Here is a 25,510-nt window from a genome sequence, read left to right as displayed (position 1 = left end):
CATTATGACTCAAGCCTTAATCACCTTGCATTTAGACTATTCCAATTCACTTTATATGGAGCTACCTTTTAAAACAACTCAGAAGGTACAACTGAAACAAAATGTAGTGGCTTCATTAGAAACAGATGATTAAATTTAATAGAATTACAACTGTCTTTCAGTTATAGCAATGATTGCTGAGAGATTTGTAAGACTCCCACCTTGATCACATTCATAAAGCCATTGAAATTTGACTGTTTCCCCAAGTATTGGGACAGAGTGGGGATTGAGTCCCTACAGGAAGCTTTGTTTGCCATAGAGAATTTGCCTTCTGGATCTCTCTTATTATTTTTTTAAAAGTACAGTTGATATTTGGATCTTGGTCGACTCTAAATTGTACTGAACAAACAAATAGGTTTCTGAGTCAAATCCAAGGTGACTGGTTTTAATGTATACAATTCTACATGATTTAGCCTGTCCTGTCTTGAGAATGGCTGCTGAGAATCTCTACCTCATGTAACAACCCGAACCAGGGAATATTTTGTCACCTTGAGGTACATGGAACCACTACCTTGTTTGCTTTTTGCAGTCAAAAGCATTTTATTCTGATAGGTTTTATTAAGCAATAATTGAAAAAATGCCAAACTGTGAAAAGCAAACTACTAAGGCAGTTCTTAGTAGTCTGTTTTCCATAGTTTGGCATTCTGACAGTTATTTTCATCACCTCTGAATTTATCATCTCATTTATTATTGTACAAGAGTCATTTATTATATGAGTCTTTTGAGGTAAATATTTGCATACATAAATAAAATTTCTTTTAGCCATCATTAGCTTTAAAATTATTCCAAATGGCATTTAGTTACATTGAAATAACTACTCTCTTTCCAGATTGGGAAACAGTAGAATTACAGAAAGGGACTCTATTAAATGGCAGCAAAATTAATTATAAACATAGGAATTGTTTTCACCTTATGCTTGTCAAGAAGCTGTTGGATTTCCTTTTTGGAGTCAACTATCAGTTTGTGATCACCTGCCATCTTTTCTTTCCCAGTTTCAATCAGGTCAGCCAGATCCTGCAAAGCTTGGTCGTACTGACCCTTCAATGCCAGATTTTGGTTTAATCCACAGCGCCGTGATCCTATGATCATGATTAACTCATCATACATATCCTGATACACAAAAAGAAAAAGAATTACATTATAATTATAGAACAAAAAAATCAGAATAGGAGTTCAATTACTTAGGACCAGTAATGGCAATCAGGATAAGGGAGCTATATGAGCTACATTAACTCTTTATGATCATTACATTTCCAGCAAAATTTTATTTTTGGATGTCAGTTGAAAAATGAAGTAAATGCAATGATTTTTGCAATCTTCTGAAGTTATTTTACATCTGCTTCATATAAAATGAATTTGTCTATAAATAGAAATAAATAATAAATAGTTCATCAGCAAAAAAGGAAAACAAACGCTATGCTGATAATTGTAAAAAGTTGTTTCTAATAGTTTTATTACCTGAAGTTTGGATAATTCTTGCATGAAAGATTGATCAATTTGCAGTTTATCTCCACATTTCTTTAATTCAGTGATACCTGCATCTAATTCTTTCAGTCCTCGTTCTACTTGCTCAATGGCCTATGTAAAGAATAACAATTCACTGTAATGTCAAGAAACCTAAATTTCAAGGAACTCTGATGTCAAAAATGGAAATTCAGTACTTATATGAGATAGCAATAGCAATAGCACTTAGACTTATATACCGCTTTACAGCTTAGGTTTACAGATAAACCTAAGAATAGGCAACATTCCAAATGGTAGTCTGATTAAATGTTAAAATCAAACAAGTCTCTCGATGAAAAATACTTATAAGAATATGAAATGAGATATGATATGATATGTATGATACATGATACGATATGAAACTACACTACAATTCTGATTGCATGCCATTCATCAAAGAAAAAGAAAGGCTCAAAAATGATTAATAATCCATGGGTTATTAGGCACAAAGAATATTTTGGGTTCTTCATGAGCATGTTCATTATTCTGGTTGACATTTAAATGTTTCTCTAATTTGTCAAGTAAAATTGAAGTTCTAAAAATTCACTGTTAATTTTATATATACTTTCTGCTGTAGAGCTGCTCGGTCAGGTTAAGAAACATAAACTCCTATTGTACAGATAATCTGACAAAACGTAAGAAAAGTAAATTATTGTTGAAATTTATAACGTTGCCAAGCAGAATTCTTTTTCAAAGGCATATCTATTTATTCCCATACAAAAAGTATTCCAGGCACTATTTATTCATTAGAATAAATACTGATGTGCACTGTTTGCAGTCTGATAGTAGAAGATAGTATCAATCTTCTAAGTAACTTTTTGGTGTTCATTATACCATATCTTTCTTCATCCTTAAGAATATAAAAATATTCAATCAATAGTACCTGTATTTGTTCTGTTTCAGGGCGTTCAACTGCTTCTGCTAGTTTCTGCAGTGCAATATACTTGTTATCAGCTAATAAAGTAAACATCAACTTCAAGTCATTCTGTCAGTAATTGAAAAAAAAAGTTAATATATGGAAATAACAGAACGTTATTGTCATTATTGTCCAAGTTTTCCATTGTGCAACATTTTCCCTTGTGGCTTGTGATAACAGGCAGTTTGCAGATAAAACTTTTGAGATTGACTCAAATCTTCAGAAGAGACTGTAATAAGCCAGAAGAACTCCCAATTTCTGTACAGTTACTGAGTGACTAGCACCATCAACTTGTACTGTACATTGGCTATACTATCAACAACCTGTGCTGATAGTGCTTGCCATCTTTAGTTATCTGTATATAATGAACTGAACTAGTTTCCTGGCATCAGCCATCCTTCTTTAAAGATGACATTAAATGGGAGGCTATTCTTTCATTTGGTGAATTACTTCATGAACTACTGCTAAGATCTTAATTTGTATACAAAAAGCCACTTTTGGATGTATGTGCCCCTTTCGGTCAGTTTTTGACTTCTGATGGCTGCCTGGACAAATCCCTACAATTTTCTTGGCAAAGTTTGCAGAAATGGTTTTCATTTACCAAACAGCTGCTTAATATTGGTTTAACTTTTAAAACAATGTGGCTATTATTGCTTTGGTATTTAGCATGTCTTTGCAAATACAATTCACACTGTGTCAATGCAAGGGCTATCAGATTACTTTGGAGTTTTGTCTGGGGTTGTTGATAAAATAATCCTGCAATTTTTGGGATCTCTATTTATTTGATCATTTACATTTTAATATGTTTTGGTAAAATTAGTAACCTTTGTACCTCTGGAGATTCTCAGTCATCCAGGTGATGATTGTCCCAAAGGTACTCTTTTCAAAAGGCAGCTGGACTTTGAAAAACAAAATGCAGTTGCTTTTTAAAAAAAAAAAAACTTTTGGGAGTAACTTTTGTACTGAGCCCAATCTAAATACTATATTATTTAGAGACTGAACATATTGCAGACATAGCAATTAACATGCTACAAGCATCAACTGAGTCTTTTTACTATTATATTTTTACATAAGGTTCTGATAGCAAGAAAGAATCTATAGAAATATATTTTGTGTGGCTCTGTGCACTTTTGAATCAGTATTGACTCCTGATGAAGGTTTTTTTTGGCAAGATTTTCTTGGAGGTGCTTTGTTAGAGAGTTATTGATTCCAAATCATCTGACTGTTTTTATACCCAAAGTGGGACTAGAACTAATAATCTCTTCATTTCTAGCCTGATGCCTTAACCACTATACTAAACTGATTCAGAGAAATATAATTACATTACCCACTTTTCAACCTTTAACAGTATGTACGGTAGAAATTCTTAAGAAATAAGACAAAATTTACCTGAAAATTCAGTATCTGCTGAAGTCTCTCTTTCATATGCTGGCATCTTTGATTTACTAGTGTATCTAGTAATGTTAATCTCTGTAACAAACTGTCCAAAGTGTCTCCTATAACATCTCGGTTATCAGCATTCTCAGGAAACACATGGGAAAATAAATCCTTGCTTTTATCCATTTTTTCTGTCATTTCATTGATATCTTTAGCAAGAGACTAAAGTATTCAAATAAAAACAACATGCTTTTAAAACTAATACTTTGAGAAACAAAACAGATAACCATAGATGATTGTGAAAAAAATTATATAGGTAGTGCTAAGGTTACGACCATTCATTCAGAGATTGTTCAAGCTACAATGACATTGAATTAGTGATACTTAGGATGGGTCCTGAAGATATATTCGTTGCAGCAGCTCTTTACATAAGTGAATGTGTTTTGGGCACTTGACAATTAGCTTACAATGACAATCTCTCAGTCACTTGATTGCCAGTTGTGACCTTCCTTGGCTTCCCACAAGCAAAGCCAGCACAGAAGGTTGTGAGTTATTTGTATAAGTCATCCCCAATGTTTTTCTTTGAGGATCTCCATTACGGAAAATTAGATCCCAGGGATCTCGTACTCCACTCCATCCATGCCTGCAGCACCTCCTGCCCACAGTCCCACTGGCCATCTGCTTGTAATCTGTAGCATCTGCTGGCTATGGCATCAGTACATCCCTTGTAGTACTTGGTGCCTGTTCACGGCACACATACACCATGGTACTTATGCAACTCCTGCAGTCCTTGACTAGGATTCCCACCTCTTCCAGCTTAACAACCAGTGAAGTCCTGGGGGAGGGACGGTTTACAATATCAATTGCATCTGTTGTTGCAAAGTAATGTGGTCATGTGACTTGCATTTTACAATTGCACTGTTTAGTGATGGAATTTCCAGTCCCATTAGCCATCATAACTCAAGGCTTATTCGTGTGTGTTCCTTGACTAGTCGTGTTAGCAATAGGAATAGCAATAAGAATTATATCTCAAATCTAAACATGTTTACAGTATCCACATCCAATAATTCTAAAAGCTGATGGCAAATAGAGGTGAGAAGGAACATCACAAACTCTCATTTCTTTCTTGAGCATATAGATCACAGTTTCAAGGAATTCACATAGGCTGTTCATTTATTTCCCAAGCAGTGGTTTTACCAGTGTCCTCTTATTCTTTGGCTTATTTTGGATAAACACTGTATGTGTGCTACAGTCCAAGAAGCCAATTTTGTGTATATCTGTAGAAATTACTTGGTCTGTTCTGATTTACTTTCTAGGAATGCAAAGAGTAGCACTAACCTTTTCCCTAACAAATTTTCATTGGCAGAGGGCTGCCACATCCACCCAGAAGTTAGCTCCATAAACATTGTAGTACACTTCAGGGACTTACTTTAATGCAAATGAAATGTGCTTTTCTGCCATAAAGGCACAAAGACTTTTTTTGCATCACTTCTTCCACAATTAATGCTAATAAACATATCTTGTACAGCCTTTTCGTCTGGTAACTGAAAAGAGGCCATATTTAACTCATAGATTAATGATTGTCTTACTTCTTGATTATCAAGGCATGTTTCTGTCACTTCAGGTAAAAGGGCCGTGGCAACAAACAAATGTTCTTCAACTCCATCTAGCCAAGACGAGATGGCTGAAACACCTCTGTATAGTTTTTGCTCAAACTGCAGATTCTCCTTTTCAGCACCTCTAGCCTGAAAAAAAAAATCAATAAAAAGGGAAAAAATCACAAGACTGTGACTCTAATTATATATCTGGAGAGAGATAGAGGGGCAATATTTTATCTTTGCAAATGATTTTTTTTAATCAATTAAAATATTGTCTAACTTATTCTACAAAACAGCTAATATTTTTAAGCGATTAAAATATTCTACCTGGGAAGGAACACTTTTGAAAGCCTCATTCAAACCAACCAGTAAAGATTTAACCGATGCTTTATCTTGAGCCTTCCCTTCTTCTTTGGGCAATGGCATGCCAGACATAAGCCGGTTTGGTCTACTGTAAACCTGTTAGGGGGGAAATAATAATTAAAATATTTCAGACATATGAGAAAAATAAATTAAACTTCTTTTTCTTTTCCTTACCCTATTAGGATTGTTTTAGATGTTTATTTATTTAACAATACTTGTAAACTCATCCAAATGAAAAACACTGGGTAGCAAACTTCAAAAATAGCCCTATTAATCAATAGTTCAAACTGTTAAAATTTGCTTTATGCCCAAGTCAATGCCAATCGCTTTGCCTATCATATTGAGAAGTCCTCCTGTCTATCATCTTTGTATGGCTCATGCAGTTTGTACAACTTCACAGATCTTGGATAAGCTGGGAACTTATTATGGAACATGAATGGCTTCTCCACTTCTAATATTCTAGAACAGTGGTCTCCAACCCCCAGTCCGTGGACTTGCACTGGGTTGCAACATGCCAGAAATCAGGCTGCACAAACAAGATAAGCCCCACTATGGTATGCAGGCACATGCGAAACTACGCCCCCTCCAGTCCCTGGAAAAATCTTTCTCCACGGAACTGGACCCTGGTGCCCAAAGATTGTTCCCGGAGATTGTTAGTCTCCCAGAGACTAATTCCCAGTCTTGATCGGTTGTGTAAGTTCCTCTTTGTATCTTCTCACATAATGTGGGGGCTATTACTGAGTTGGCCTCCTGCAATGCTACATTAGGAATCTAAGAGAGATTCAAGAGCTCACTGTCTACTCTGCTGCACCTATTAGCTCCTTGCCATTCACAGAGAGATTTTAAAAAATGGAAAAAGTTTAGTTTTTAAAATGAAAATGAAATCCAGTTGCTGAGATGGCTTCATACCTTTACAATAAACCTTATTAAATGAAATTCCAGGAAAACTGGACATTAAAAGCTTGACTCCAGCCTTCTGGGTCACAACCCTTAATCATCACACTAAGGAGTGGAAATTTCAGCAGGCTTTTTTTTCCAGTGTTTGGATCAGATGGATATAATCATGCTCAGTAAAGCAGTCACTACAATAACCAAATGGCACATCATATATGGTTATGGCAGAGGTGGTATTCAGCCAGTTCACACCAGTTCACGTGAACCAGTGGTGGAAATTTGGCCAAGTTCAGCAAACTGGTAGCGATGGCTGGCTGGCCATGCTCCCGAACCGGTTGCCTGGTCACCGCTCGCTCACCCCACCCCGCTTGCCCTGCCCACCACTGCTGAGAAGTGGCTGGCAAAGACGCCTTCTAGCTTCCGCCTCTTTCAGAGCCACTTTCGGCTGCAGGCTCCACCTATTAGAAAAGTACCAGAGGTCAGCAAAAAAGCTGCCGCTGTTGCTGCCATATTCTATTTGTGAAGAACATGGCAGCAGCGGCAGCAGCTTTTTCGCCAACCTCTGGTACTTTTCGGCGGCCTGCGGCCAGCCGCAACCTCTTTGGTAGCCTCTTGCCAACTAACTCATATTTATAACTGTTGCAGTGTCCCAGAGTCACGTGATTACTCTTGGTGACCTTCTGACAAGCAAAGTCAATGGGGAAGCCAGATTCACTTAACAACCTGGTCACCAACTCAACAACTGTGGTGATTCATTTAACAACTGTGACAAGAAAGGTCCTAAAATGGGGCAAAACTCACATAACAAATGTCTGGCTTAGCAACAGAAATTTTGGGCTCAATTGTGGTCATAGGTTGAGGATTACCTGTAGTCCCTATTTAGATGCTTGATAGATTAGGTCCTTTTCTATCCGCATAGGAAACATTGCTAAGCAACACCTTTAATATTGTTCATATGAAGAATGACAGAAATAATTCTAAAAGGTTACTTACTGACTGATCTTGTTCTTGTTCCAGAGCATTCTGTAGAAGCCTGTGCTTAATGCTGAATTCTTGATTAAGGCTTTCCCATTTCATTTTCATCTGATCTTCGCTTGAGGGCTTTTCTCCTTCTAAACTCAGTTCTTCTGTTAGTTTATCTGGATTCTTGCTATCATATAAAATATAAATACAATTCATGAGAATGGAATTACTGTGATTTTTCAGTTAGCATTTAATATGGTAAGATACCAGACTTTTAATGACTTCTCAAATCCTGCAGGTTAGGGTAGATCCTTAATTGTGCCATTAAAATGAGATTTGAATTTGGAATCCACTTGAAGTTACATCATTGGCATTGACAAAATCATCATTAGACAATTGCAAAAGGCAGCTTTACTTGGAACAGCTTACACCTGGCAACATTACCTTTAACAGGATCAAATAACAACATCTACCTATCCCAAATTCTTAGGAAGGACAATAAGTGAATAAAAATGCCAAATTCAGGCTAAATACCTGTCTCACTATGCGATGAACCATAATAATATGTTTAACACATCAAACAACAATATCTGCCTATCCCAAGTCCTTGAAGTGGGCTTAATAGTTGGATAAAAATGCCAAATGCAATAGAAACATCTGGTTGACTGGGCAATCAACAACAATAAACATCTATCTATCTCAATTTCTTGGGAAGGACTCAATAGGTGGACAAAACTGCCAAATCCAGTCTAAATATCTGCCTCACTGTGGGACTATAATAATATTGTGATATCACTGTTTAAAACCATTTTTCATAATGATAATATAAATGAACTAAATTCATTTTCAATTAATCTAACAATTCAAGAGGAGTTGTAAATTAAATACAGTAAATATTAATGAGTTGCTAAGGCTAAATTTTAGATGCAATAAATTGATCCTAAAATATGCTGAGAAATGCTAATTTTGAGTCTTTCATAAAAAGCAAAGCCCACATTGTGTGGTTTAGGTACAAAACAGTTTTCCTGAAATTTTATCCATCAGATGTAAATTTACTATCATTTCATGAATCTTCAGTGCATTTTTGGGAGCATTAATTCAGAGAAGATTTGTCTGAAGAGATCCTCACTATGAGAAAATCTGATGGCTTCTAATATTTCCAACCATCAGCAGATTCATTCAATCTTCTGTGTATCATCTTATAGGAACATTTTCATAAATGGTTAGTTAGAAAAAAATACTCAAATACTTACTTAATGTGCAGATGACAAACACTTAAATTGAATCTGTTATTTTAAATGTAAACTATTTTTCATACAATCTCCCTACAAGGGAATATATAGACATGATCATGGAAGACGAAGTATTTAAGCATAAATATTCACCTAGAATAAGGCATATCTGAAAATGATTGAGTTAAAATTTCTTCTCCACGACTTGCCACTGAATGAAGAAGGCTCTTCTGCTCCGCTAGTTCTTTCTCTAGTTCCTAAAATAAATAAACAAAAGCAACTGTCTTAAATACATATTTCTATCAATGAATATGTGATTTCTAACTACTGGAGATATTTACCTAGAAAGAAAAAAATGAGCTGAAATCAAAGTATGTATGTTTTTTTCTATAGCCACTTTATGTAAGTTTTTTTCAGACAGCTACTAACAGAATTATTTGAACTACAATTAAGTTCTAATTTTGGAAGGTCCCCTCTCCTACAGCTTTCCAACACAATGAGACAAATTCTCCATTCTCAGAGGTTTTAGTTTCAGGCAGTAGACATATAATTAAGGGTGTAACTGCTATTTGTCACAATAAAGATAAAGAAGCACATTTATAACAAGATTTGGTAAGCAGCAGATATCATAATTTCCAGAAAGATTAATTCATCTCTACCCATCTATATAATAAAAATGTCTTGGGTGATATTTGTCTGTATTTTATTACTGTTCTATTATTTCCAACAGAAATAACCTGTTTAGAGCAGATGTTAGAATGCTGCTTATTAGAAAATAGAAGCGATTACAGGATGCATCAGAACAATAACCACTGTAGAAGGATTGTAGGAGGAAAGCTGTGTTGATTTATAGTAGCAAAAATTGTTATTGCATAGTAAGATCTTATTGCATATTAATGGAGCTAATATAATAATAAACTTCCATTATTATGCAGTCTCTATATACTGTAGGCTATGATTTATTTGGTCCAGCCATCTATTAATTGTAGATATTTACAATTGAAAACAGCATATACAACCCCTACTTTTATGACAATTTATAAATTACAAAATGGTTCCAGCATGGGCTTGAGACTGAGTGCAGATATCCATGTTCTCTATATAAAAATAGGAAGAGGGCTAGAAAAGCTACATCCTATTGAGAATATTGTTAATGAAATAAGACAAAGTGTACCTCAATTACACAGAGTATCCTTTATGATTAATGACTGATGCAAGTTTAAGATAATTTGTCAATCATCTACATACACTATATTGCCATCCAAATAATCAGAATCAGTTGTGAGCAAATACTTTTGGCAATATAGTGTATATCTGTAACAAAATGAACACAATAAAAATCACTAAACAAATATACAATTTGCATTTGCAACATGCTCACTTTCTGTCTTTGTAGGATGCTTAGTTGTTGTTGTGAACGGGTTGTTTGTGCCTGGGCCAGCCACTCCTGGATACTGGGATCTTGAGAAGTGACCAGATCTGATTTACATTCTTCCATTTCCTGTACAGCTCCCTGCTTTATAAAGAAAAAGAAGGGTGTGTGTGTATGGAATGTGAGTAGGAAATACAAGTAGAAGTAGGCTTGCTATTTGAAGTATAAATTTCCAGCTTCTTAGCATGATGATTTATATATAGATTTAAGGCTTCTAAAATGGGAATCTGAGGAAGACATGACATGAAAAGTTGTCTTGATGGAGAGAATCTCATCTTTATAAGCTCTATACAGCTCTATTTAACCTCTTTATAAATATGAAGAATTCATCTGGGAGTGTAGGAAGTTTGTTTACTATACCTTGCTTACAGTGATTCCTATTTTATGCTATTCAGAGTGAGGTCTGTATCAAATTACTCAAAACATTTTCTTAAATTATTACCATATGTCACACCATATTATTATTCAAGTTTAATATATGAAATTACAGAGGATTTCAATTCACTAATTTAGATCAGAACTGGGATTTAAAAAGAATGGCATTCCTAGTTTTAATGTTTTGTTTTATTTGGCAATGTGATTTGGCATACTGACCAAAAGTAAGTTTTAGTACCATTCCTCTACTATGAACAGAAATATAAGTCTCTGGTTATTAGCAAAAATATCATATGCCTTATAATTTAACTAAGAATTAAATAAATAATAGGACACATGCGCTTACAAAAAGATCACAGATAGCTGGAACAAACCACCTTGCTGGAAAAAAAATGACAAGGTAGATATTCTAAATATTCGAAAAAGAAGTTCGAAAAAGAAGTTTGAAATGGTATTGTGTATGAATGAACTGCTCAGTTGGCATGCTAACTTTTCTATGTAGAAATATTTATTTATTAAAATCACATACTGCCCATCTTACTCTGATAAGCAAACCAACCAACCTGGCAGATGATATTCTAATTCAAAAACTATGTTGAGAAATGGGAAGCCTTAATGTGCATTGGCAAGTCCCTGCATGTATTGTATCCATAAATGATCACGGACAAAATCCATATGGAATTGTTATATCAAATAAATGCTCTAGAATTAAAATGTACACCCTTATTTAGTGAAAGAAAACTACTAATGAAAGCAGATCTTTCCTCATTTAGTTTCCTACCTATGTAAACAAAAAAATGCTGTATTAGAACAAAACATTACTTGCCGTTGCTCTCTGATTTTAACCAAGAATTAGTAATTAGTAATTAGTATGACTTGATTAATGCTCATTTTTATGTCAAGGTTTCCATATTTGAACATTGGTCCCGAAACAAAAAATATTCATCAGAATAGGGGGAGAGACAGTTTGGTATACTGGTTAAGGCACCAGACTAGAAACAGGAGACTGGATGTCAGTCCCAGTTCCAACTGGATCACGTTGGCCAGCCACTCTCTTTTATCCCTAGAAAGGAGATGAAGGTGAACCCCTTCTGAGAATCTTAGGGACTGCTCAAAGCACTTGCTAGGGGTTAAGACCAAGTCAGTGGTTTGTCCACATGCACGCACAAACACACAGAGAGACAAAAGTATAAAGCGGGGAATAAAACTGAGCTAATAAATCAGCTCACAGAGTTTGTTATTCACTTATATCAAATATTACAAAAAAAAAGAGGAAACATTATCCCAGAGTATAGATTCTTAACAGTAAACATCATACTATTTCTCAATTGCTACATATAAACCCCAGTGTTTAAAACCAATTGAAAAGAGCTTCTTACCTGGATGTTGATCTGCTTGTCATGAAGGACCCTCTGTAGTTCCAGAAGGCTTCCCTTCAGCGTTCTGAGTTTCAGTGCCAGTTGCTCAGCTTCATCCTTGGTTTGAGCTTTCCCTTCCATGAGGAGGTTTTCATTGTGTACGGACAGCTCAGACAAAGTCACCACCTTCTGCTCAATTTCCATAAGCATATTCTGAAACAGCAAAAACAACGAAGCAAATTCATACATTCTGAAGCATCCATCAAAAATCTACTCACCTGAACAAATTCAGGTTGTTGCTGATTATTTTCTCAAACCCAGCGTTTGAGAAACATGTTTAAGGTATTTTGCATTTATTTTTCACTTGTAAAAAAAAATCTTCAAAAAATCAATTTTGTTTGAAAAGAAAGACATAAGTGATAACTATATGCTGGATGTCACTGTTGCTTATATGCTTTTTCTTTAGTGCAGCAATCTGGCAGACAATGACATCCCTAGATTATTGGAATAGGCAGATCTCATTTAGTTCGGACGGCTTGTGTCTTATTTTTCTACTTCATGTACTTCTGCACTTCTCACCCTTCCTTCCCTCATTGCTCTCTTGAATTGATAAGCTTCTTCTCACAGTGGGTATTCTGATTGGTGCAAAAATGGCCTAAGATCCTCTGCATAATCTTCTTTCACTTAGAGCGACTTAAAGGGACAAATCTCTGGCATATTTATTTTGAAATGTAGATAATTTGTTTATATGCAGTAAATATTCTGATATCAACAAGTTTAAGGATTTCTGGGTTAAATTATTTGCTGCTTGAATCACATTATATTTTCATGGAATTCTGAGGTTTATATAAATTAGAGGCAGGATAGCAGTTTGTCTAAAACTGTACCCAAAGGGGACTATATAATGAAGCATAGATGTCTGGTAGAAATTATAATAAACTTAATATGGTGCAAAATATGTATTTGTATCATGATAAAACTACTCATTCTCATTACATGCAAAGATGTCATGGCACATGTGACATTACTCTCTCCCATTACAAAGAAGAAACAGGTCAGCCAATTCTCTTTCTAGAATATCTTCCAATTAAACACTTGTTTGCTTCTATAAACACTTTATTAGGTTCTTCATAGTTTATCTCTCATTTCTCATGTAAATCAGATCACAAAAATTTAGTGATGTGTTTTAGATTTTACAATAATTCTCACCTTTGCTTAAACAAACTTTTGAATTTTATGCCTCCTTCTAACATCTTCTCAAAGGACAATCATTTAAAGTTTAGGACTCTCTTCCCTTTTGGATTGGATTGGATTTATTAAATTTATAGGCCGCCCAATCCCGAAGGACTCTGGGCGGCTTACAGAAAATAAATTTTAAGAAAAGGGTTAAAAACAAACAGAAGAAAGCGGATTAAAAGAAACACATCATGCACCCAGTCTAATCAGGGCTGGACCTCGGTCGACAGGTCAACAGCCCCAGGCCTGCTGGCATAGCCAGGTTTTGATAGCCTTTCGAAAGGCCATGACAGTAGGTAGGGTCCGGATCTCTGGGGGTAGTTCATTCCATAGGGCCAGAGCAGCTACAGAGAAGGCCCTCCCCCGTGGCACCGCCAGCCGACATTGTCTAGCTGATGGCACCTGGAGAAGGCCCACCCTGTGCGATCTTATCGGTCATTGGGAGGTGTGTGGCAGAAGACGGTCTCGTAGATACCTGGAGTTTATTATTATGTTCAGTTTATTTTATGAATATGTGGACTATTAAACAAACCATGACCATGAATCATGGGATTATCTTGACTTGTTTCAACAAACTACAATTTAAACTAATTGTAGTTTAAACTTCTTCAATTTTAAAAAAAATATTTTTTCTCTTCCGTAATTATTTATAACTCTTAAGATTTAAAACATAAAATTTTCACTACTGAAACATTTTAAAATTACTTGCATTATAACTAGACTTCATTGTATGATATTTTACGCCTGAACAAATCACCCACCCACCCATCTAACTTGTTACCGGAAATAATGCCCTGTAATTGAATTTTATTTTGACACAATTAAAACTGGCCCAATTGCTAAGAGTTGACACTGATCTGATGGCACATAATCAATAAAAACAGCATTCGTGTTGTGATTAATGTTAATACAATTACATAGGAAATCTCTGTTAGCTACAGTAGAAATAATATTTAAATATGAAGAATTTTTTCCACCTGGCAGTCAACCAACTGAGAATCCATATCCATAGGCTCCTCATCAGTCACCAATGTAGTGCTTAGAGATGCTTGTGTGTTCAGAAGCCAGTGATCAAGTTCATCTGCCTCAGAGCGATACCTTTGCAGGGCCTGCTCTTGACGCTGTTCTTCTAGTTGCTCGTTGAGTTTCTCCTGTGAATTACACACTATTATTTGTAATGTATTTGTTTTCAAATGCCTGCCATCCCGTTAGGTGATCTCCTGGGTGAAAGGGGCAAAAATAGTCAGGATAGAAAAAAGATAAGGGCTTTTCACACATTGAGTTTCTTGAGGAGAACGGGAAAGAAGTTGAAATGGGCTAAATTGCTGGCAGAAGGGAAATGTTAGCCTGAGAGAAGGAAAGGGAGAAAATGGCTAGCATGGATTGGATTAAAGTAGTTTTAGATTTCTGAAGATGTGTATGTCCCTGGGCAATAGAAGGTCACCAAAGAGGAGTTAATACAATGCATAGGAAGAAGATAACAGTTTAGGAGATTAATTTCTCCCAGTCCAGAATTCCCAGGAGAGAAGAATATTAATTCTTTTGCTGGCCATGAGACTTATTCTGCTTATTATTCTATACATAACCCTAAGTTAAGCCTATGCAGAAGTCAGTAATTGCTGCACTGTGTGACTTGTGGACTCTGCCCTGAGGGAAAAACAAAGATAAGTACTGTTGCTTCTGCAGCAATATTGCAGAAGGGGAGTTTCTCACGTGCAGCAAACCATGCAACTGAAGCATAAAGGACTCAGGACTTAGTACAATGAAAACCATCCAGCCATGGTGTGGTTCAGGGACGTGCAGTCAGTAGAGGCAGGGGAGGCGGGGCCTCACCAGTCTCCTGAGGGAAAGGAAAGAATTTTAAAGAATTTTTTAAAAATAATTAAAGCCAGGGTAGTTGCTACCAGATTCCAAGTCACAGTGGTTTGGTGTCTGCTCAGTGTTACCTACAGGAGGAGCCCAGAGAACTCGGGGCCTCTTTTGCATACGGAATTTTTCGCCTTTTAAAAGTTAAGAAAGGGTTAAAAACCAAAAAAATTTGTATGCAAAGAAGGCCCTGATTCTCCCACCTCCTGATCTGGGAGCAGCGAATCATGCCTGTGCAAGGGCACTTGAGCGACTGTGCAATCTAGCAGTTTCCATAGAGGGTGAATCTGGAGAGGTTGCTCTGGGCCGCCAGCCGCCGTTTCTTCAGCAGCAATTTCTTCTCTGCCCGGCATTTTCTACTAGGCGGCTTGGTGCCTTTGCTGCAGACCCGGGTCTTGGTGGCTCCCGCGATGCAAAGTGCCCCGCCGGGCACTTTGCATCGCAGGAGCCACCAAGCGCCGACATTCCCGCTGCCCCGGCCTGCAGCCAGCCCAGCACCGAGCGGGGAGGACGAGGAGGAGGAGGAGGAAGAGGAGAAGAGCGGTGAGCTCTTGTGCCGGCCGGCCGGCCAGGCGGGGAGCAGGTCGGGCGGGCGGGATGGGCTGGCTGGCTGGGGAGGGGGGATCATGGCTGCTCAGATGGCCCCCGCCGCTGCCGACAGCAGCTTGGGTGTCCCGGCACCGTCCGAGCTGAAGAAAGCGGAGGATTGTTCGTTGGAGGAAGTGGGGGGAGCAAGGCAGTGGAGCACGACAGCGGCGAGAAGCAGCTTGGACAGAGCCGGGACACCCAAGCTGCTGTCGGCAGTGGCAGGGACCACCTGAGTGGCCATGATCCCCCCTCCCCAGCCAGCCAGCCCACTGACCCCCCACCCGACCTGCTCCCCGCCTGGCTGGCCGGCCGGCACAGGGACTCACCACTCTTCTCCTCCTTGTCCTCCCCGCTTGGTGTTGGGCTGGCTGCAGGCCGGGGCAGCAGGATTGTTCATCAGAGGAGGCGGGGGGGCGAGGTGGCAGACCGCGGCAGCGGCGAGAAGCAACACCCCCGCCGCTGTGTCCGACAGGCGTCTCGCATTTATGTCCACCATAAACGCGAGACGCCTGTTGGACACAGCGGCGGGAACATTGCTTTTCGCCGCTGCTGCGCTCTTGCCTCACCAATGGTAACCCTCACCGCACGTCACTGGTGTGGTTGGATTATAGAGTTGGAAAGTGTCAGCTTAATCCATCAACATGTCTACAGTCCCTTGTGAAAAATTTAATTTATGTTACTGAATTGTGTAATTAAAACTTTATTTCAGCATCCTGGTACCTCAAGAAGCTGCTGTTTTCCTGAAGCTTTCATCTTAATAGTGGCCATTCTCTCTGCTAACACAGTAAGCGTGGACTGCAGAGCCAACTGCTCAGCAGCATCTGCCTCTAATGGTTCAGACACCAATTCTTCCGCTAATGAGATTTGCAGTTCACTTATTTCCTCTTGAAGCATGAGAATTTCATCCATCAAAGCCTATTAAAGACAGAAGTTAAACAGGACCAACTTAGTCACTTTATTTTTGGGAAAAAAATGTCTTAAAATGATTAATACATTTGAACTGTTGTGTTCCAATGAAAACAGGTAGGCCTCGACTTACAATAGTTCATTTAGTGACCGTTCAAATTTACAATGGCACTGAAAAAGGTGACTTATGACCAGTTTTCACACCTATAACCATTACAACATACCCATGGTTATTTGATCAAAATTCAGATGCTCAGCAACTGGTTCCTATTTATGACAGTTGTCGTGTCCCAGGATCAGAGGATCACCTTTTGTGACCTTCTGGCAAGAAAAGTCAGTGGGAAAAACTGATTATCTTATCAACCATGCTACTAATTTAACAACGGCAATGATTCACTTAACAACTGTGGCAAAAAGGTTGTAAAATTGGGGCACAACTAACAAATGTCGCACTTAGTCACATAAAGTTGGGCTCAACAGTGGTCATAAGTAGAAGATTACCTGTATTATTAAATTAGTAGCACATGCCATTTGTTCCTGTATATAGTACCACAGAGGAATACAAGATTTAATTGCTTTATTTAAATATTCACTTAAGCATCTAAATACATCAGAACTACACAGTCATAAAACCAGACCAAAACACTCTATTAGGAATTGATATTTATAACCACAATATGTTCATTTATTTAAAATCAATAAATTAAGATTCAGACTTGTGGCACCTCCACATAAATAAATGACCAGTCCTGAAAATGGCTTTGTCCTCAATTGCTCCTGTATCCTATACTTTAATGTCCTTTCTTTGTAGTACCCAGTCAGAGCTCTCTCTAGTAAGCAAATGGAAGGGGGGGAAAACTCTTCCTTTCATTAAAAAAAAGGGAAAAGACACTCCCTCTTTCCAGGCTCCTTTGAGGAACTGGCAAAGGTAAAGATGGATGGTGATAAATAGAAGGCTGGGGGAGTACACAAAGAGGTTAATGCACATTTTGTTAATGGAAGAGGATTTGCTTTACTTGATGATTCATTCAAACAGACATGTTTGAAGATTCTATGGGCCTTCCCAGCCTATCTGGAATGAGATCAAAAGTTCAATTAATTTCCCTACCTGCCCTTTACTACAGTAAAAGCTAAGATAATGAATGAGCACTTGGCAAATACATAATAACTTTAAAGTAATACTCTTTTCCTTTTAAAAGACTTGTTTTCTTTAAAAAAATACTTTCATCACTTTCTAAAAGAAGGCGAAGAATGAAAACGTGTTTGGCATAACTTTGCCATACAGTTGGAACTGAAGACCAGGAACCTGAAACTGAACAAGAAACAACTTTGTAATGTCCTTATTTATTTATTTATTTTACCTGGTGGCCAGCCATCTGGCTTTCTGGACTCTTATTACTGTCTAGAGTGTCATTTAATTTCACTTCAACGGCTTCCATTTTTGTTGATATAGACTGAAGAGAATCTTGATATTTCTGCTGACGTTCAAGGGCTTCATAAAGTGTGCGCTGTTTTTCACTAATCTAAAATGAAAATTTATTTGTAAATAGAGATTAAAACTTTTATATTAAATAATGAGAAAATGCACTGAACTAACAATATTTTAATGAAAGTTAATTTGAATAAATGTCATTAAAAAGAAAAAGGAAGCATACAGATATATTAAATTTGTATAGGTTTTTTTTAAAAAACAATCACACGTTTAGTTATTTTACCGTAGGCTTTTAAAAGACATACTACTGCAGAGGGTTTTTTTCATAAACATTATTGCATGAAATTTATGTTGCCAAATTGTTACAAAACAGCTACCCATCTCAAACTATAATTAAATTGCTTTTAGCCTATATAAACAGGAGTTTTTCCTGAACTTTTATTATAACTATAACAGACATTGCTTTGCATTTTTCTTATATAGTTGTAGTTTCCCAGTAATCTATAAACTAGAATCTAGTTGACAAATTTAATGATACCAATCTAATGTTTTCGTATTTCATATAATTTCTTTTGCCAAAACTCCCCTTTGTACCATATGGATTCATGATTTTGGTAATTTAAAATGGGCATGGAGCTGATTTTATTCCAGGACATCCACATGTTGGCATGAAGTCATTTTTTTGGAATCTGACAAGTACTTACTATTAGTATTTACTAATTTCAAACACTGTTTAACTACATCTGAAATATATTTCCAAAGCAGTTGATAAAAAAGGAGGGAAAACCTTAAATATAATGAACATAAGCTAAAACACTTCAGAAACTCAACAATCTTAGATTAAAAATATAGCCAGGGATACCTGGTGAATCTCTTTAAAAATTCAGTTTGATATAACTTAACTTTTTGCTATAACTTTGTTATTTCAAAGAAAAACCCCTAATGAAGATCTTTGTGTATGAATGGCCAATATGAAAAAAAACAATGGCCAATATGAAAAAAGCAAACACATCTCCCAATATTCTCACATATTAAACTTGATGGACTTTGGGGTTCACAGTAAGATTTAAATTTGAAAAAAAGAAAAGACTGGATTTCAGAGCAATTGCTGCATAGTATAACCACAATACTCATTAATAATACAGGAGCCTCATCTGAAACTACAGCTAAAGAAAGCCATCATGGAGCAGTGGTTAGAATGCAGCATTGTAGGCTAATTATGCCAACTGCCAGCAGTTTGATTCTCACTAGCTCAAGGTTGACTTAGCCTTCCATCCTTCCAAGGTCGGTAAAATGAGGACCCAGATTGTTGGGAACAATATGCTGACTCTGTAAACTGCTTAGAGAGGGCTGTAAAGCACTATGAAGCGGTATATAGCAATAGCAGTAGACTTATATACCGCTTCATAGGGCTTTCAGCCCTCTCTAAGCGGTTTACAGAGAGTCAGCATATTGCCCCCAACAATCTGGGTCCTCATTTTACCCACCTCGGAAGGATGGAAGGCTGAGTCAACCCTGAGCCGGTGAGATTTGAACCGCTGAACTGCTGATCTAGCAGTAGCCTGCAGTGCTGCATTTAACCACTGCGCCACCTTGGCTCTTATATAGGTATAAATGCTACTGCTATTGCTAAAGCTCCATATATGACCCGAAATAGCATTTGTTTTGTGGATTGCTCCTCCTGAATATTCCAGCTAATCAGCTGCCAAATTGTTTATTAACTTGTAATTTTTGTTTTTCAAAAGTCAGTATTCCATGTCCAAAAACATTTTGGCAGCCTTATCCTCCTTTACCCCTTTCATATTTTATGGAGGCATGTTAATACGTGGTTTATGGGTAATGCTATTTAGGATACATAAGAAATAGCACCTGTAGAGATGAACAGAGGTGGACCATCATCTGATGGTTTTAAAATGTTTTGTGACTTCTGGAATTTAAAAAAGAGGTTATTCTAGGCCTTGAAACCTTCTATATGCAAATTTCCTTACAGTTCCAATGCAAGCTAATTTTCAATCTAAATAATAATGTGTCTTTGCAAGTATTTACATTGACAGAAGACAAATCCCCATCCACATTAATGGTAATATTTGCTCCATTCCTTCTTACGTCAAAAGACTTACCACGTTTTTCAGGGTCTCCCAAGAACGTTGCAAATCATCCAGTTTAGTACTGGAAAGGGCTTCTAATCTTGGCTCATAGGATTCCTGAACAATCGGAGTGCTAGGCTGAATTTGGGATGCTTCTGTCTGCAATTGTTCAGCCGATAAGGCTTGATAATAAGCAATGTCCTATGAGCATAAGGTAAAATATTGTATTTTCAAAAGTGCTGAAAGTTCAGCTTATTTTTGAAATTTGAATATATTCTAATTTAGTACTAATATTTTATCGTTCTCATTTATGATGTTTTAACAGCATTATTTTATTTTATTTCTATCATTTTAGCTTGTATTTTTTATGAAAAAAAACATCACTACCACCTGACACATATTGGAACAACTTTGAAGATGGCTATGACTGATTTAGGCAAACACAGAACTGAAGAATTATAAATGTGTCATTGAAGAATTACAAATTTGCCAATCTTTGATTTAACATGATAAACATATAGCACTGCATCCCAGTGTTCCAGGAAACCTCATCAGCCAGAAAAGAACTAACTAAATACTCACATGCTATTTAAAATATACATAAAGTCAATGACAAAGATAACATAAATATTTGATTTTAGATGTTACCTATATATTTATGATACCCACTTTTTTCATTAGTTGCACTGCAAATAAGATTTGTTTCCTAAAAAGTTTCTGATATAGCTTAAAGTATCATTGTCAACTATTTTAACTTTTTTCCCTTTAAGTACTTCATAGTTGTTTTAGATGTAAGCTTTGAATTATCTCGATAAAACAGCCTATCAGATCCAGTTTCTTCACTGATTCTAGGATATTTGCTTCTAAGATTGTGATGGCATTTAATTTTGGATTCATTCTTCCTTCCACAACATAATATTTCTGCGCTCTTGGCTGCATTCAAAGTATGATAGAATATGGTGTTTCTTTCATCAAATGCTTCACCCATTTTTCTCCTAATGTAATTTGCATGGTTATGATTCTAGAGTTCACTTTTTGTTTCATCATTCAAAAGCACATTATTCCAAAACATTTCAGGTTTATCAAGGTTTTATTTTGCATACTTGAAATGATGCCTTTTATTATGACATTTGCTTCTGACATTTGTTCCTATGAAGGTCATTGTTGTGAGACACTCTGTGCTGCAGTGGACAGTATCCATTGAATTTTTCAGCATGTCCTTTGCAATGAAAGCTTAGTTTTGGACATCTAGATTTTTCTAGCCTTCAAGCAAATAACCTACCGTATTTTTCGGAGTATAAGATGCACCGGAGTATAAGATGCACCGGAGTACAAGATTTTGAAGAGGCAAATTTTAAAAAAAGTTTTTGAACTCTGCAGATCTCTAAAAACGCCCCCCTTTTTTTCAAAAAATGGGCATGAATAGCCTTTAGGAACTTGTAGAGTGCTCTTGGGGGCTGAGGAGGCCAAAATTGAGCATAAAATGGCCCATTTTTTGCTCATTTTTACCCTCCCCAGCCCCAGGAGCATTCTGAAAGCTTCCTAAAGGCTCTGCACAGACATTTTGGTGATGGGGCGGGGTTTCAGGAGGCAAAAAATGCTGTATTGAGTGTATAAGATGCACCCAGATTTTCACCCTCCTTTTTGAGGGAAAAGGGTGTGTCTTATACTCCAAAAATATGGTAATTAAAAAACGAAGGCTGAAAAAAAGGCTGTATATTTCAGCTAGCTAATGTTCTGAAACATGGCTGTGAAGTACTTAAAGGAAAGGTAAAATTTTGGATTGTCCTTCACAGTCCCACAAGTTGAATATTACTGAAAATCTGTAGGAAGATCTCAAGTATGCAGTATATGTAAGGAGACATCACAATCTACAACTCACTGTTTTATTCCATTTTATATTTCTTTTCATCGTAAAAAGAATGATACAAAATGATTCCGAAATACTTTTGATGGATAGAAGGCCTTGCACCATATGTGTAGACATATGCAGATACATTTTAAACGAACTTTTCTATTGAAAGTGATGCAACGAAAACAGCTGAAATCATATGAAAAAATTGAATTATCCCCGCATAAACAAAACAATGGAAAATAATGTATCTATTTCTGCAACGATCTAGCGATGGAATCAAGACAAAGAGATAACGAAATATGTCTAAATGTTAGCACAAAGTTGTGTTTTCTCAAGATCTTTTATCATTTTGATATGCTAAACTAATTTTGAAAGTGAGAATGAATGGTGATTTATTAATGATAAAATAAAGGTTCTACATTTGCCCAGCATGAATGATCTACACTCAGCATTACTGAACAAATGAGATATTATACACTGTATGAGGACCACAGATGTTTGCAGATAGCACAGATGAATGAATGCTGAGGGAGATACCTGATTAACAGAAGCATCAGCATTAGCCACAGGTGAAGGAGAGCGACAAGCAGGAGGAGAAGAGATCTCACTGTTGCTTCCCTCTTCCCCAGATTCCTCAGTAACTGGTGACAGAAGTGTGTGACAGCGACCAGCAGTCATCTGCCATGGGAAATGCATCCCAAAGGACAGGAAGATCATTCAGATACAAGAAAGACTTTGTATTTCATGTCTTCAAAAATGTGGAGTTTCATCAGAACATAGTTTATAAGAGACTATGGTCCCTTCTCAAACCTGTATACAGACTAACTATAAAGAAGGAGATGAATTCTACTCTTCATGCTACTTAATCCTTGAACCTAGGAAGGTTTTGACAGGCAAAACATTCTCCACCTTTGTATCATTAGCTGTGCCTGTCAAAATCTCTTTTATACAATCACATTTTTCACTATGATCACTATGTATTCCCCAAAAAGTATGTTAGTAAAGCTGATGAAGGATGAATTTCTAAGTAATTTACGTGACAGTTCTATCTAAAAATTAGTACAGCCACAATAGCGAAAAAACACAGATATTAATTCTACCAAGAAAGAAACTAAGTGGGAAAAATTACAGAGAAAAAACAACTAGAACATATAGCCAAAAGCAATGCAGATTTCCTCCAGTTGAACCTGCAACACTGGGGCTTAAGCTCCTTTTTGTATCCTTGGAAATTCAGCAACATAGGATTACTATAAAAAGAAGCTGATCAACATGTAAAAATAGGTAGTTTTTATATATGATAAATACATAAATAAAATATAATAAATATAAAAATATAAAACAACTGAAAACAATCATTAAGCTCCATTCAACTAATTCAGGTGGAGTTTCAGTCATCTAACATCGTTTTATTTTCCCCTCCCTGCCCATATTCTACCAAACTTCCCTAGCATCCATTTAAGGCATCTTATATGAGGGTTAATACAGGAACCAAACAAAAATGGAGAAATAGAAACAGTTAAGTCCTCTTTTATTGGAGTTATTATTGAGATTTCCAAAAGTATCATATATGAATTACTCCTCCAGTAATTCCCAGACAAAAACAGATGAGCTGAATATTAAACTATTATCATATCATTAGACATCAACGAAAAGATGTAGCTAGGAGAATTGCCACCTATTGCCAGGCAGTGATAAAGATCCCATCAAATACTTTAAATTTTGTTCGGTAATTTATATTTTAAAATTTAATTTTCTGATCTATGATCATAATGAAATGTTCTGATTTTAAATATGGTCTTCTGTTTACTGTTAATAGTTAACACTGAAACATTTTATTTATCTATAAAATATTTTTAGTACAGTATAAACCTCTGTAACATTTACCGCTGCTGCAGATGTTTAAGTAATTTATATGTAATGAAACATTTTAGTTTAAATTCTTCTTCAGTTCTGCATTTAGACATGCAATCTGCATTTGATGTACAAGCTATAAAAATTTTAAATGAGTTATTACACATATAAGCCTGAAACTAACTTATTGTTATTTAGCGTGAACGATTTACTGCTTTTTAGTGCTCATATATAGTACACATATTTTAAAAGGTTGACTTACACCCCCTCCCATCAGATAGCCGACAAAGATAATTGACTGATTTGTCTTCACTTTTCCGTTCACCTTATTGTTTTGCATACACTGAGTTTATTATCTTTTACTCCACAATATTCAGGCATCTCCTAAAAGCAAGTAAACGATCTAAATGATTGCAATCCTGTTCACAATAGAGTGAGAAGTGATACTGCAAACAACGATTCCGACAGATAAATGTGAATTACATGGTCATTGCTTACCATCATTACAGACGGGTGAGCACTAAGTGCAGGAAGCATGTCTTCTGAATCCAACTCCTCCATTCTCTCTGACAGCCCCTCCACCTCCGTCACTGTCAGCAACATAGTGGCATGCTTGGCTTTCATGGTTAGCATCTTGCACTTTGAATTGAGAGATGCAATTTGCTCTTGGTAACCTTTGATCTTCTCCGCCAGCTCCTGAGAAAAACCACAGGATCAGTAAAGGCCATAAGGAGTTCAAGCCAGCAGCAATTCTGCTTCCGTTAGAAAAACCCGGCTCGGTTCTTTAAGATCAGCCAATGAAATCACAGCTCTGTGTTTCAGACGCTCCACATTAGCCACAGCAATAGCTGAACTACAGGATGTTGATTGTGGAAAAAAGAACAAGTCAGGCTGCATCACATGCACACTTAACCCTTTCACAGAGACAGCTATGCAAATGAGCTGCTCACTTATCACAGGCAAGGAGATTAAGCTGATGACAAAGACAAAGCATTTCCACACAGGATTCTGCTCAAAACAGGGGAGGGACAGGAGGAATAATTTATGCTGTCGCCTTCCTGCAAGGCACCAAAACCAGCTCAATGTCTGCATACTACATACCAGGGAAATGAGGTCATGCAATAACTAGAAGTGTTTTTTTTTAACTGCTGTTTCTCTTTATGAATATACAATAGTCAACAGAGCAGGCAATAAAATGCAAGGCTAACAAACACTGTCACTTTCTTCTTGCTGTTCTAATATGCTGGCTGTACAAATATAGCAAAAATAAATGTAGTTAGAAGAAAAGATCTTTTTTGTAATTGCTTAAGTGCAGAAGTATCTGGTATTACCTCCAGGTTTCATTTAGAATTTAAAAAAAAAACCAAATAAGCTTATTTAAAACTAAAATCCAAATAGCCTCTCTTTCTGCAGCAAATACACATTTAGGATTAAATCTGCTCAATGTTGACTCAACCTGGCTAGCACAGTAAATAAGGATTGCAAAACAAAGCTACTAGGATATAGAAGTGGCTGTTTAACTCTTTAATTCAAGTACTTTGGGTTAGGCTTCTAATAAATAGATAGAATGAGATGGAATACAGTATTAGCTTCAGAATGCTGTATAGAAAGTGAAAGCAAAAATTGCTACTGACTCTTA

The 25,510-nt window shown here is 36.7% G+C and overlaps 1 protein-coding gene across 3 annotated transcripts in view; it reads right to left on the bottom strand.

The window, feature by feature from the left end:
• Positions 1-25,510, bottom strand: part of SYNE1 (spectrin repeat containing nuclear envelope protein 1) — a 373,011-nt gene that overhangs the window by 110,032 nt on the left and 237,469 nt on the right. For 2 of the 3 annotated variants that reach the window (XM_087718281.1, XM_087718280.1), the window contains exons 90-105: positions 24,370-24,567; positions 22,558-22,698; positions 20,199-20,366; positions 18,008-18,169; positions 16,461-16,655; positions 14,264-14,437; positions 12,072-12,263; positions 10,267-10,398; positions 9,039-9,142; positions 7,684-7,840; positions 5,761-5,892; positions 5,425-5,580; positions 3,848-4,057; positions 2,426-2,527; positions 1,498-1,617; positions 949-1,149 (exon numbers count right to left, since the gene is read on the bottom strand). In XM_087718281.1, coding sequence (XP_087574407.1) covers positions 949-1,149; positions 1,498-1,617; positions 2,426-2,527; positions 3,848-4,057; positions 5,425-5,580; positions 5,761-5,892; positions 7,684-7,840; positions 9,039-9,142; positions 10,267-10,398; positions 12,072-12,263; positions 14,264-14,437; positions 16,461-16,655; positions 18,008-18,169; positions 20,199-20,366; positions 22,558-22,698; positions 24,370-24,567 — 2,544 coding nt within the window. Of the gene's footprint in view, positions 1-948; positions 1,150-1,497; positions 1,618-2,425; positions 2,528-3,847; positions 4,058-5,424; positions 5,581-5,760; positions 5,893-7,683; positions 7,841-9,038; positions 9,143-10,266; positions 10,402-12,071; positions 12,264-14,263; positions 14,438-16,460; positions 16,656-18,007; positions 18,170-20,198; positions 20,367-22,557; positions 22,699-24,369; positions 24,568-25,510 lie in introns of all 3 variants that reach the window. The other variant, XM_087718279.1, reaches the window with a different exon arrangement.

This window comes from Thamnophis sirtalis, unplaced genomic scaffold, assembly GCF_051295495.1.
Source record: "Thamnophis sirtalis isolate CommonGarterSnake01/CBP01778 unplaced genomic scaffold, rThaSir2_p1.2 scaffold_6, whole genome shotgun sequence".
NCBI lineage: Eukaryota > Metazoa > Chordata > Lepidosauria > Squamata > Natricidae > Thamnophis > Thamnophis sirtalis.
The sequence above is the reverse complement of the archived record's forward strand: the minus strand, read 5'-3'. Positions and strand labels throughout refer to the sequence as shown.